This window comes from Electrona antarctica (assembly GCF_951216825.1).
Source record: "Electrona antarctica genome assembly, chromosome: 17".
In the NCBI taxonomy this organism is placed as follows: domain Eukaryota; kingdom Metazoa; phylum Chordata; class Actinopteri; order Myctophiformes; family Myctophidae; genus Electrona; species Electrona antarctica.
The window spans coordinates 22,320,671-22,333,512 of NC_136798.1; the positions used below are offsets into that span (position 1 = coordinate 22,320,671).

General features: G+C 44.6%; 1 protein-coding gene across 2 annotated transcripts; it reads right to left on the reverse strand.

The window, feature by feature from the left end:
- Positions 1 to 917: 917 nt before the first annotated feature.
- lats1 (large tumor suppressor kinase 1) lies at positions 918 to 12,464 on the reverse strand. Of its 2 annotated transcripts, none has more exons than XM_079525536.1 (8): positions 12,203 to 12,464; positions 10,941 to 11,419; positions 9,259 to 9,409; positions 7,539 to 9,025; positions 4,564 to 5,146; positions 3,946 to 4,125; positions 3,452 to 3,558; positions 918 to 3,090 (listed from the first exon to the last, which is right to left on the reverse strand). In XM_079525536.1, the coding sequence occupies exons 2-8, from the start codon at positions 11,292 to 11,294 to the stop codon at positions 2,536 to 2,538; spliced, it is 3,417 nt and encodes a 1,138-aa protein (XP_079381662.1). In that variant the 5' UTR covers positions 11,295 to 11,419; positions 12,203 to 12,464; the 3' UTR covers positions 918 to 2,535. The 2 variants fall into 2 exon arrangements, with proteins under 2 accessions (XP_079381662.1, XP_079381661.1); XM_079525535.1 differs by having other exon boundaries at positions 10,941 to 11,422.
- Between the last annotated feature and the right edge of the window lie 378 nt (positions 12,465 to 12,842).

Genomic DNA, 12,842 nt, shown 5'->3' on the forward strand with positions numbered 1-12,842 from the left:
GAACATCTAAGCTTCTTACACTCAGCCCAGCTTGTAGACGGCAACTGTGGTTTCTCTTTGAGTATCTTATCGGCAACTGTCATTTTATGAAGAGCACTTTGTTAAAATACCAATACATGGCTTTATGTAGTAAGGCCATTGTATCACTATTGTAAATATGCTACACATACAGTATATCAGGAGACACTGGGAGTGACACGGCAAAGGTCGTCGGGACTCGAACCTGCGACAGTCAGGCTACATTGAGCTTAAGTGCCTGGACCACTAGGTCCAGGCTTAGTGAAGGTATATTAATGCTTGAGCTAATTAAATTATTCCAGCATGAATAACATTGGTAACAGCTTTCAAATGTTTCACTGACTTTCACATGTTATTTAACTTAGTGAGTTCTAATTTATTCAACACTTTATTTTTCACATAGTAACCAGTTTCTAACAACATGGAGGATAAACAGGCATTCTAAGCCTTTCATGAAAAGGTGCATTTGGGTGTAATGCTGTAGGCTATCGTCAGCGTCAGGCTGCGTTTTTCATAAATTAATGCCTGTCATGAGTGCAAAAACAAGGTCACAACAAAACACATTACATGTTTTGAGCTTGTAGATCCCTTTTTTTAATATTTTGCATATGACCTGCTCAAAATAGGGACACCAGAAAGTGGTTAGTCTGGATTTTATAAACACGAACCACTGAAAAGTATTCAGAGCTTCTAACACATTGAATACATTGGAACATGTGTTCCAATGTTGTGGATATGTGTTGTGCCCTACAGCAGCAACATTCTGAGTGAAGGTCTGCTCAGTGCAACCGTCTGCAACGAGCATTATTGGTTAATGAACCCCCAGCCCGGTGCTCCAATTACAGTGAATCAATAACAGGTCTTCCAGGTTTTTACCTTAATTACAAAAGCAAAACAAACACTTTTCATTATATTCTTTATTCATCACCCTCTTCCCTGTACTCAACCTCCCAAAGCACAAGTGTACAGAAAAAAATAAAATTCTCACCTTTACATGATTACAGTGCAGAGATGCCAGTGGTCATATTTTTTGCAACTACATTCAGAGTTTTTTCCTAAACACAAAGGGATCCAATACATAATGACATGGGATATCAAAAGTGTGCCCTCTGAATTAATCCCGTTTTTCAATACGGATGCATGCAGAACTTCAAGAGCTGGTTTATCTGCCATACCGCTAAGCTCATACACAACATGGTCAAGTGCTGCTTTGTGTAAAGATATAAATGCAAACTTATGCCCCCAATCAACTCTGGAGTACCTAGGTTTTATGGTAAAATGTATGTTCCTAAAAACATGGAAGTATAAGGCACGTGCAACAAAAAACCTATGCAGGCAGCAGGAGTGAGTAGTGGCCAATAAAGGGAACAAAAGGAAATATCATGTGCTTGAATAAGAGTAATTAGTAGCCAATGAAATACAGATTTGAGAATGTGGGTCCCAAGAGTAAAGAAAAAACAAAAAGGCTTTGAGACCCACCTATTTGGTGTTTGAGCAACTAAACAAAGTTGGTGTTGAGCAGCTAGATTAGAACGAAGTTGAGGGATGTCGATGTGAATTTTAAAAGAGCACTTTTAACTCAGGAGACACTAGTTGTCTTGTGATTCCAGCTGTACACACCTTTGTACATAGGTAGATGCACAATAAGGCATTTTGAGTAGGGTGGCTATAAGCACATGATAATTTCCCCCACCTCCCCATACCCGAAGAAAGAATAGGACGACAGGCAGTCAACACAGAAGAGGGCCTGCCCTAAAGAGAAAAAAAATCAACTAGCTGAAAAGGTACAGCAAAAATATTTACATGGAATGTGTACAACATAATTTATAAATACATTTTTAGGTATAAATTAAGAAAAATAAAACTACCTCAAAATCAACTAAATCTATTATTTTTTTAGGCCATTCAGATGATTACCCCTTTAATATTTGGTGAAAGACAGCAAAGGATCAAAAGGCACAGCATTGAATAAGGTTATTTGTCCCTGCAAAATTCTACAAGTCACGGCACTAAAAATCCCCATTTCAATATACTTCTTAAAATATAAATTAGAGACGATTTCCGGGTAAAAGCACAGTCAAGTCTCCATGCCCAGACAGCATCTAAAACTAAGTATCACCAGTTACAACTTAAATAAATTAAGGCTTTAGGGGGGGTTGCAGGAAACATAGTCAAAGAGAGAGCACCCTGATAATCTTTTGATTTCCCATCGCCTCTTCTGACGGCACAAAATAATGCTTACCCTGTACATCCCACTAATACGACATGTAGTGGAGAGAGTTTTTGTAGTGTTTCAGAGCAGTCTGTTCATGTGTCACGAAAGCCTTCGATGTACTGTAGCGTCCCGTTTTTCCACAGGTACATTCCTATGTGCTACGTTTCAAATGCCGTACCAATGCAAACAACGGCCCCTGCACACACAAACTCACTCATTCACTCACACGTGCATGCCCCTCTTGACAGAGACCAGGCAGTTATCCCCTTGGTTGGCCCTATCTTCACGTAGAGATGGGGGAGTTAGACATACACCAGGTCCCGGCCCTGGCCTGCTGCAGAACTACTGCAGCTTCCCTCCTCCTCCTCCTCCTCATCCTCCTCCTGCTCACCCTCGTCATCCTCCTGCACGGGGGTGTCATCAGTCTCGTCGGCACCGTAGCCCTCGTACTCGATGGGCTTGGGGCTATTGTATGGATGGCCGTTGTCGTCAAAGAATCGCCGGAACGTGAACTCATAGAAGGCATGCTCAGGGTGCTCGCCGTTGCGGAACCACCCGGCGAGCGTGTCATTGTGGTTGCCCTCGCTGTCGCTGGTCCACAGCTTGTCCGGGTCCACGGGGTCGAAGTTGGACGTGTCCGTGCAGTGGGCGATGGTGGGGATGTACGGTGCTGGCTGTTGCCGCAGGTCGTTGGAGAAGTCTATGGCCCTGAAGAACGGCTGGGCCTTGATCTCGTCTGCACCGTCCTTGCCCACGCGGTCCTCTGGGCCACGGCACAGTTTGACTATGAGGTCAGACGCCTCCGGGCTCAGCTTGGCCTGCGGGGGGATGTGAAGTGAACTCTGCCAATTGATCACCTGGTGGGGAGAAACGGTAGACAGCGTCATGTCATGGAATAGAACATGTGTGAAATCAATGTAGGTTCAATAGCACAATCATGCTACTGTTCACTTCTTATTTCTCTCAACTCTTATTTTCTCTTTTTACTGTGTTTGAAATGTATTATGTTTTTGTATGCTGTCCTCTCATGTCTTGTTATGTCAGTTTTGTTTAGTGTTCAATGTCTGGGGACTAAGGATGGAAATTAGCATCTCTGCTAAATCCGGTGTATTTACGCTACATTTTTATGTAAATGAATACACTCTGTCCTGTCCAAATAAACCAAAAAAGTAATGTATGGTTGTTGAGCAGTACAAGAAGTACTGGTATTTAACACACCTTCAGCTGGGTTTCGAGGGGCGTGGTTGCTAAGAACGGAGGCTGCCCGACAACCATCTCATACAAGATGACACCGACACTCCACCAGTCACAGAGCTGGGTGTATCCTAGACAATAGAAAGGATGGTGCTTTTTAAATTCCTTTTACAGAAGAGAGGGAATGCAATTAATATATCAAACCACAGTATTTGGAATTACAGTTTTGGATTAGTTCTGTAGCAAAACAGAGAGTGAAGTTTTTAACTCTCAATGATTAATCTTAACCACTTAAAGAGTGTATGTTATGTGGTTATACAGTATATACACACCATAACAATATGAATAAACAATTTACTCTTACATCTTGAAAATAGAGGTCAACAAGTGCAAAAGCCAAGAGGTCAACAAGTGCTGCAAGTGCAGGTACAAACCATTTCAGTTTAACTTAAGGATGAGAAGCCTTTGTTAAAAGCTACGACCAAAATGTGGCAGTATATTTTCTCTAACAGCTGTACCTGTCCGAAGCAGCACCTCTGGGGCTATGTAGTTGGGAGTCCCCACCAGTGAGTGGGCCAGGCAGCGCTGGTGCTGCCTGGCCTTTCTCCTCTCAAGAGGCTTGAGTCTGTCTGCACAGCGACAGTCTGCGTCTTCCCACTCCTTGCTGAAGTCCATGCTGTCCTGTCGGACATGGTCTCCTGCAGGGAACGATCACACAGAAAAGAGATCAGCCTTGATCATATTTTCTTTTATTTCCATGTACAGCAGTTGTGCGCTCATTTGTTTGGTGATATTTGGTGCAGGACTATCAACTTCCATAAATACATTCAGCACTTCACTGTGTGCTGCTGTGATCCATCTGTAGATTACTACTTTGCAAAATTAAATAGCATTAAATGGATTCTCAGCTGTGCGCAGACATAGTTTTTCAGATTAAGTGTGTATCATTAATTTCATTATGCTTCACACTGGGGCCTAATAGTTCAACCACGTAAATTCGTAATACCTCTGAAGAAACCCTTGCAGTTAATTGAGGTAGGTATTACATTGGGTGAACAATGTAAACATAAAATACAACAAAGTTAAATACAATACAACAGGGTTGCTAAAGCACTGGAATAGAGGTCAGTACTAACCGCTCTGGTAGTACTTAGAGTCGTGCGTCCAGCGGAAGCCAGTGCAGAGGCCAAAGTCGGTGAGTTTGATGTGTCCGTCTCGGTCTATGAGGATGTTGTCTGGCTTGATATCCCGATGGATGAAACCCATCTTGTGGACACTCTCCACGGCACAGGTGAGCTCAGCGATGTAGAACTGGGCCAGCTCCTCTTTGAAGATGCCCAGCCTTATCAGCAGGCTCATCATGTCCCCACCAGGGATATAGTCCATGACAAAGTACAGGTTGTCCTTGTCCTGGAAGGAATAGTAGAGCCGTACCACCCACTCGTTGTCCGCCTCTGCCAGAATGTCCCTCTCCGCCTTGACGTGGGCCACCTGGTTTCTCAGCAGGACGTCCTTCTTCCGCAGCGTTTTCATGGCGTACAGCGCGCCCGTGTCCTCCTTCCTGGCCAGGCAGACCTCGCCGAAGGCGCCAATGCCCAACGTCTTGATCCGTTTGAACATGGACTTGTCCATCTTGGCGCGCTTCAGCCGGATGTAGTTGGACTCCTTCTGACTCAGCATCATGCGCATCTGCTCCTGGGCGTCTAGCGACAACCCCACCTGTGGGACGGACAGGAGAGAACTTCACATTTCTCTACAGGAAGAGCACATTTTTGCTGCCGGACAGAAACCTTGTAGCTCCATATTTAATATCTTTATGTTTTTTCATAATTATTTCAAATTTCAAAAACATTTTCAAATGAATGCCCCATTTCATACTTTCATGTGAAAACAGCAAACATACTCAATCTACATTAAAGCTCTCGTTGTGAACATGTAATTCTTTTAAGATTTAGAAAATTGTAGCAATAACATGCCCTGGAGCCTGGACATCAGGTTAAAAGTGGTTAAGTCTGTAAAGTATAAAGTAAACAAGAGCTTGTGACTAAATAATAGCTATTACTGTAGCTACATTGAAATGGGTTCTTTTTTTACCCCATTTTCTGAAAAGTAACAGCTTTGGACAATGGACATACAGTACAAGGTTTCTGCCCGACAGTGACAAATTCTTGAATTAACCCAGAATTCTTCTCTCTCTATCTCAATAGATAAAAGTATGACAAATCATGGTTAGATTAAAACGAAGCAAAACATATCTAGTGCAAAATGCAGTGAGGATAACCTGAGGACCAACAACCAAAAAATATTAAATTATCACACGTTATCAAACCCCTTTGTTATTTCTGACAGAGCGAATAACACACAGGAAACGTCACAATACGTGGTGGATGAACATGATGTGACATGCATTTCCTCTGACCTCTGTGGTCAACATGCGCTTTTACATTTTTCATAGAGTTAAAAGGTTAAGTGATATGTTTTGGTTAAAACGAAAAGGTTAAAGAACTATATTCTGATAGTAATCATTGCTAATGCTATAGTAGTGTATGTTCAGAAATAGAGGTCACCCCATTCCCTCCACCTCTTTAGTAAATTAAGAAAATATATTTACAGGACGGTTGCAATTTTTCAGACAATCAGGAGAGAGTACCCATGAATCAGCTTAAACTTTAATACTGTTCCAATCTAGTTTTTGTCTGATCATTTACCGGTATATAATTTTTCACCAGGTCCACTCCTGCTCTCACCAGGCCCAGGACCTGCAACACACAGGTCCTGGGCCTGGTGAGAGCAGGAGTGGACCTGGTGAGATGTAGGAGGGGCCCGGACAGGAGTCAACCCACAGAGCCTAGTCCCTCATGCACCAGATTGCTGATACTCCCAGTCTCGGTAGAGTAGTTCCAGAGCAACGGATTGTGTGGCCTTGGTCTTGCCCTAACGGGACTGATCGAGGGTAGCTACTGGGATGTAAGTCGGGACTTGATCACCCTGGCTGGGTCACCTGAGTGAGGGGTATGATGTTCAAGAGACCCAAAACCCCTATGACCTTGGGATACATCAGAATACGTTCCAGGTGCATCCATGAAATGTATTTTTAGTTAATGTCACCACTTCTAATTTCACTTGTTTAATCTGTATCCTGTGCAAATTCTCTCTCCTGATTGGATTAAATTGGTATCCTGACTTGAAAATTAATGACATTTCTGAGCTGGGAGACCCCCGTTACTGAACAAACACTATATCAATTGAGGACTGTCAGAATATAGCTATTTAATATAATAATTATTTTAACAAAGACATATCACTTACCCTACATTTAATGTGGTTAATTTATATCAATCAGCTTCACAAGAACACCACCATATATGGCTCAATGATGTATACAGTACATGTTTGTGTATTCAAGAGGACAGGGAAGCAGAGATACCTTTACCTTCTATGTCAGCTGTTAGTGACAGCAAGAAGAAAAAGAAAAAGAAGGAACAGCTAAGAGGAAAAAATGGAAGAGTGTGAAAAGTACTATCAGAGATTAAAGAAATAACATCTTCATTAGAGAGTATACTGTAACTGGAGTATCCTTGCAGACAGACAAGGAATTAAATTACATTTCAATTTTAGTTGGCCAATTCTTTACCAGACATTGCACAACTAAATGTGACTCCTGATTTCAATTAATAAATTGGTAACAATGAAAATAATAAATATATAACACAAACCATGGCTAATTGTTTTAGAGAAACAGTAGTCTCAGCTAGAGCATCATAGATTTCCACTTACTGATACATCTGGGGAAAACCTCCTAAGGCTACTCCATTGGAAACAAATCACATCACCGACCCAATATGAAGACTCTAAAGTCTAGTTGGCATTGGTTCTGCAGTGCAGTTATTTTTTACATTTCCGAATGGTTTCCACCCAGTATCAAATTCTAACCCTAGATAAAATGTACTGTAGATGTCAGACATATTCAGTACGCAGAGATCTCTGATCATCTGGCTACGTGATAGATAAATGTAGGAAATGTTTACGTTCGCCAACATGGCTAAAACATTTTCAGTATCCCTCCTTTCACAGGTAATTACATGATGTGATGCGACTAGCAATCTCTCACCCGCTGCATCTCGCTCTCCAGCTGTTTCCGCCGGCGGATGCGCATCTGGTGGTTCTTCAGGATGTTCTCCACATGCTGCTCCATGAAGAACTTGAACGCCTGCGGGGAGTACAGCGGTAACCGGGGAGACTCCCCTCGCCGCTCCTCGTCTTTCTTGTTGCGCCGCACAGGAACGGGGGACGTGGTGATCTGCTTCTTCTCCTTCTCTGTTGCAACCGCACTCTCAGGGCTATCCGTTGGCCGGTCGTTCGAGGAGGACCCACTGGTAGTACTGGCCTCCTCCTCTGGGTCGGCCTGTTCCTCGCGCCCGCCACCATGCTTGTTGACCCCTGGGTCATAGGCTGGAGGACAGGGTGCGGCAGCGGGCTGCTGGAGAAGGTGCTTAGGATAAGGGGGAGGGGGACCCTGGTAGCTGGGCACCTCCGCTGCCACAGGGATCTGCTGAACAGGGGATGGGGGCTCTGGGTAGTTATTTGCGGGCGGGGGCGGCTGCATCCATGGCGGGTGCGTGGGGGCAACGGCTGTGTGCAGCTCTGGCTTCTGGACACGTGTGCTTTTCACAGGCTGCAGGATGGGTGCCTGGGTGATGGCCGTAACAGTGGTGGCTGAGGGCTGGGAGCTGGCTGCATGGGCCTGCCTGTTACTGAGCTGGTGGCTGTTGAAGGAGTTCGAGCGGACAGGCATGTTGTGCTGCCATGAGGGGGACAGGTCCTGGTTGGCGGTGTTGCTGGGAGAGGACTGTGGCTGGCCTGGGGCTTGGGACCAGGACTGAGGAGAACCAATGTTGTACATGTCAAGGTTGTGACTGTTTCGGTTGGGCACCATCATGGACTGAGGAAGGTTGCCGCCGTTAACGTACGAGGGAGAGGAGGCGGGACCGCCGGCCTGAATCTGCTGGTCGGTGGGACTCTGCCGACTGCTCTGATTGACTGGGTATGGTGGGGGTGGCTGTCGGTTACTCCCTGCAATGTACTCTGACTGAGGAGAGCCATTCTGAGACCAGCTGGAGGAAAAGGTGAACTTGTTCCCGGCGGAGTTCTGCATTATGATGGGTTGGCGGCCCACAGGCACTGGGCTGATCCCACGCTGGTTTTGCGGAGCTGGGGCTGGGTACACCTCGGGCCATGCCCCTTGGGGCACCGGAGAGATGCGGGGTACTAGGTAATCCATGTTGCCGGAGTAGCGCTTGGGTTGGGTTGGGTTGCTGTCCCAGGTGGGCGGGGAAGGGGTGGTGCCTCGGTTCGGTGGCGGAGTTACACTGCGTACCTGAGGAGGCAGGGGAGGGTTGACTCTCTGGCTGTTGCCAGGGTGACCCTGGGGGAAGGCTGGTGGGGGTCGTGCTGCCAGGTCTCCCTGCGGTCCAGGGCTGTCAGAGCGATACATCATCCCGTCCACCATGAGGGGGCCGTGTCTCTGGCTCAGAGACTCTTTCGAGCCCTTCCAGCTCTGTCTCCTCAGCACAGGCTGCTGGATGTGAGAGGCTCCTCCTGCAGGTAACAGCACAGCAACCACATAGTTTAGGAAGGATGACCTCATTGAAAGGCATTTTTATTAAAATGGTATATAACCCCCCTTATTTGAGTTATATACATTATTGTGTTCCCTTTGTTGATGTTTATTGTTCATCAATTTCCTAAATGCTGCAACAATTGCAGGCATCTGTTGAAAGCAGGGAAGGCTGTACTTTACTACTTGGTCCCCAGGGGGACTGTATACATACCTGGTGCTTTCATGCCTGCATTGACGGGGCGGGCCGCAGCAGCCACCATCTGCTCCCTCACCGGGTCCTGGTAGCTCATCTTACTGATGAACTCTATAGCTGCCTCCATACTGCGACTGTTGGTCTGCTTCAGAGCACGGATCACCATTTCCTGAACACACATTACATTTAGGCAATCATTGAAGCTATTAAGATAATGATGCAAGTATGCTTCCAATTGCCTCATGAAAGGTTACACAGTAGGCGTAATTGCCATAATAGCAAAACATTCTGACAATACTTATTTGTGATACTTTTTGTATTAATAAGTCTGTATAAATATTATATTCTTTCTTAATCAGTATCAGTTAAAACACTAAAGGCCATTTTGTCCACTCCAGGACAATATGCCAGGCAATGTGTTAGCCTGGTTAATAAACCAGACCGAATCAGCCGTTGGCAAAAAATGTTTTGCCTGCCAGCGGATTAGGGTCTGGCGAGGCTCAGTAGCACGCCTCTTTCCTACAACCGAGAACAGGTCGGGCCAATCGGGACACGGTATGCAATATGGGCGGGCTTTGGTACAGTGACGTTCAATGCTTGAGACCTTTGACTGACAGTAGCTCTGACCAATTGCGTCAAAGAGAAAATGTTTGAACCCGCCCCCCGGGAAATGAAATCCAAGTGGAGCCAGCCCAGACTAATATACCGCGACAGTGTTGTGTGATATTAGTCTGGTTTATTAGCCAGGCTAGCAATGTGTAGCCAAGGAGAAGCGGCCACCTGCTGTACATCTGACAGTCTGACTACATAAGTAATTACCATTCCTGTTGCTGTAACAACTGTATACATACTACATGGACCTACCCCTCCATATTCGCTCTGCTCTACTCCCTCATTAGAGGCCTTTAATTCCCTATTGAAGACCCATTTCGTCTGTGGACTTTGACACGGCTTGATTGTTATGTTTTCTTGTATTGATCTGTTTCTCTTCGTTTTCTGTCTTGTTTTCCTGTTTTACATTGGTCGTTGAAATATGTGCTCTATAAATAAAATTTGAGCTGAGTTGATAGATACCTTTACCTTAGTTTTATTTCTTCTCAACAATGTAACTGCAGTTGTAGGAAGCTAGCACAAAATAATTTCTTTCACCCACTCCTTTATAGAAGTTATGCACATGCATAAAGTGAGTGGCAATGTGAGTTTAACGTTGTTTAATGCAATCAGATCTTTTTTTCTGTTTGGATGTATGGGCTGTCAAGGCCAGAAAGTCGTTTTTTGCCACTCAGTAGGCAGTCCCGCATAACTTTCGGGTATGATGATGGTTGTCCAATTCATTTAAGTTACGTGCTACAAGAGAGAGACTTTAAGAGAGGTTTTTTAAAACTTCAAGTCAAACACAAACACAAGCTAATTTGTGATGCGACAATACAACTGTGTTTGAGTTTAAAGCAGTTACATAGCACCATGAAAAAGCCAACTGAGGAAACGGCTGTCAACAGTTCAAGCTGGTCATTCCACATTTCATACTTTTCATATTTCAAATAATTCTCTTTGACAATCGCAATGCGCTGGCTCAAGCCCATCTTGTCTGTAATTGAGATGGCTCAGAATGACATTCCTTGACAGTCCTACTAACTTGTCTCGACTGAAAACAAACAGTACTGGCTCCTTGAATACATGCATGTGTGCTTCTGTCTCACCTCTTCAAATCCAGCAGACAAGAGCTCCAATAGCATCTGTCTATTGACTTCGGCTGTCCGGCCTGAAGTGCTGGGTTCATTGGCAAAAGGCATCAGGGATTTACGGATCTCCTGCAATGCCTTGTGGTACGGGTTCTTCGGGTTACTGCTGCGCCCCTGCTGCCTCAGATCTTCAGGCAGGGATTTTCCGGCACTACCCATATCCACTTTAGGGGGGTCGGAGGGTCGAGACAGGTTGCGGAGACTCTCCCGGATTTCCTGCAGCATTTGTTGGCTGTTGCCACTGTAGTTGCTGGCGGGGAATGTCTTGGGTCTCATCTGTCTGTATCCTTCGGGTTTCTCCCCTCTCTTCATGTAAGAACATGTATGTAGACAGCCAAAGTGATGAACCGGGTGGTGCACAGTACTGATTTTCTGTGTGGGTACCAGGGTTGGAGAGTGGTCTCAACGTCCACAATATCTGACTTCACATTTGCATGCTACTGAAATAAGAAAAGTCATGTCAAATTAAATAATACGATTGTCATGGCACACAGAGCACACAGAGCCTAAAGTGATAAGATGTAATGCCTATTTAGCTTTAAAGAACAGCCATAACGGCATCACTACTACATCTCATTACATTAGTGGCAGCGGTGGCCGAACGGATAGCGGCGCGGTCTAGATACCGGAAGGTTCCCAGTTCGAACCAGCCGTCCGACACGTTAAAATTACCACCGCTGAAATGCCCTTGAACAAGGCATCAACCACTACGATGAAATGTGTTCTATGAGCAGGGCCTGGCTGGAAACAAGTTCTTGAGCTTAGCCCAGATACCCTGGGTAAATATAGATTTCATTTCATTTCATTTCATTTCATTTCATTTCATTTCATCTATAGGATGTACAGATTTAGTAACTCAAATGTTGTATGCCTTTGAGGTAAAACAGTTTGGAAAAATGTACAACATTGAGACCAGATTCACAAAACAAGCGCTCTCGTTTTTTGCTACGTTTGTACAGTTAGGTATGCCACACTGAGAGGTGCATGATAACATTAAATTAAGGTATTTGTCATAACGGAGTAAACGTCACGTTTGTGAAGAGACAGTCACATACAAGGTGGTGGTTATCCTTATTGCATAGTGACTGAAGTGGTGCAGCAGTGGCCCCGCGGCCTGTGTCTATCAAAGGGCAACCATTTGCTGCTAGGTAGGTAGCTAGGGAGTATAGCTAACAACAGGTTGCGAATTAGCTCGTTAGCGCAAAACATCAACAACTTACCAGTGGTTGAAGCTGGCCCGTTTCATTCCACTTGCCTTATTCCGCGTATAAAGCGACGGACACTTAACGCACTTTAATCTGTGAATAATTACGTGCTTTCTTTTTTTGATGTGTTGGTTTTCCCAGTCTCGAGCTAGCTAGTCACTAGCCGTGTTGAATTCCTAGGATGTCTAACAAGTACAACGAAAGAACGGCAGCAGCGACAAAACACACACAATGCTAACAAAACACCCTTCCGGTCTAGTGCTAGTACTTCTGCTTTCACAATAAAGGTTCTTCATTTAAAGCATTTTACTGTGGAGATCATATAATATATATATATATATTATATATAATCTCAACAGTAAAAATTATATATATATAATTTGAACACACATACACAAAACTTTACAAAGCATTACATCGGCTGTTGCCCGGATTACCCCACCCCTCTCCTCCTACACCCTTACTTCCACTGACTTTCATCAGTCCCTCCTTCCCTCCTAAGATAGTGGTACATATTCATTCATGGCAATTCAGCTACAATCTCAGTACAAGGTAGCAAGTAAAATGGAGGGAAATAAATGTTGGCATAGGCAACTAGACCCCCCCCCCCACACACACACACACATCATTGTTAGATGCATTAAAGGATACAAAT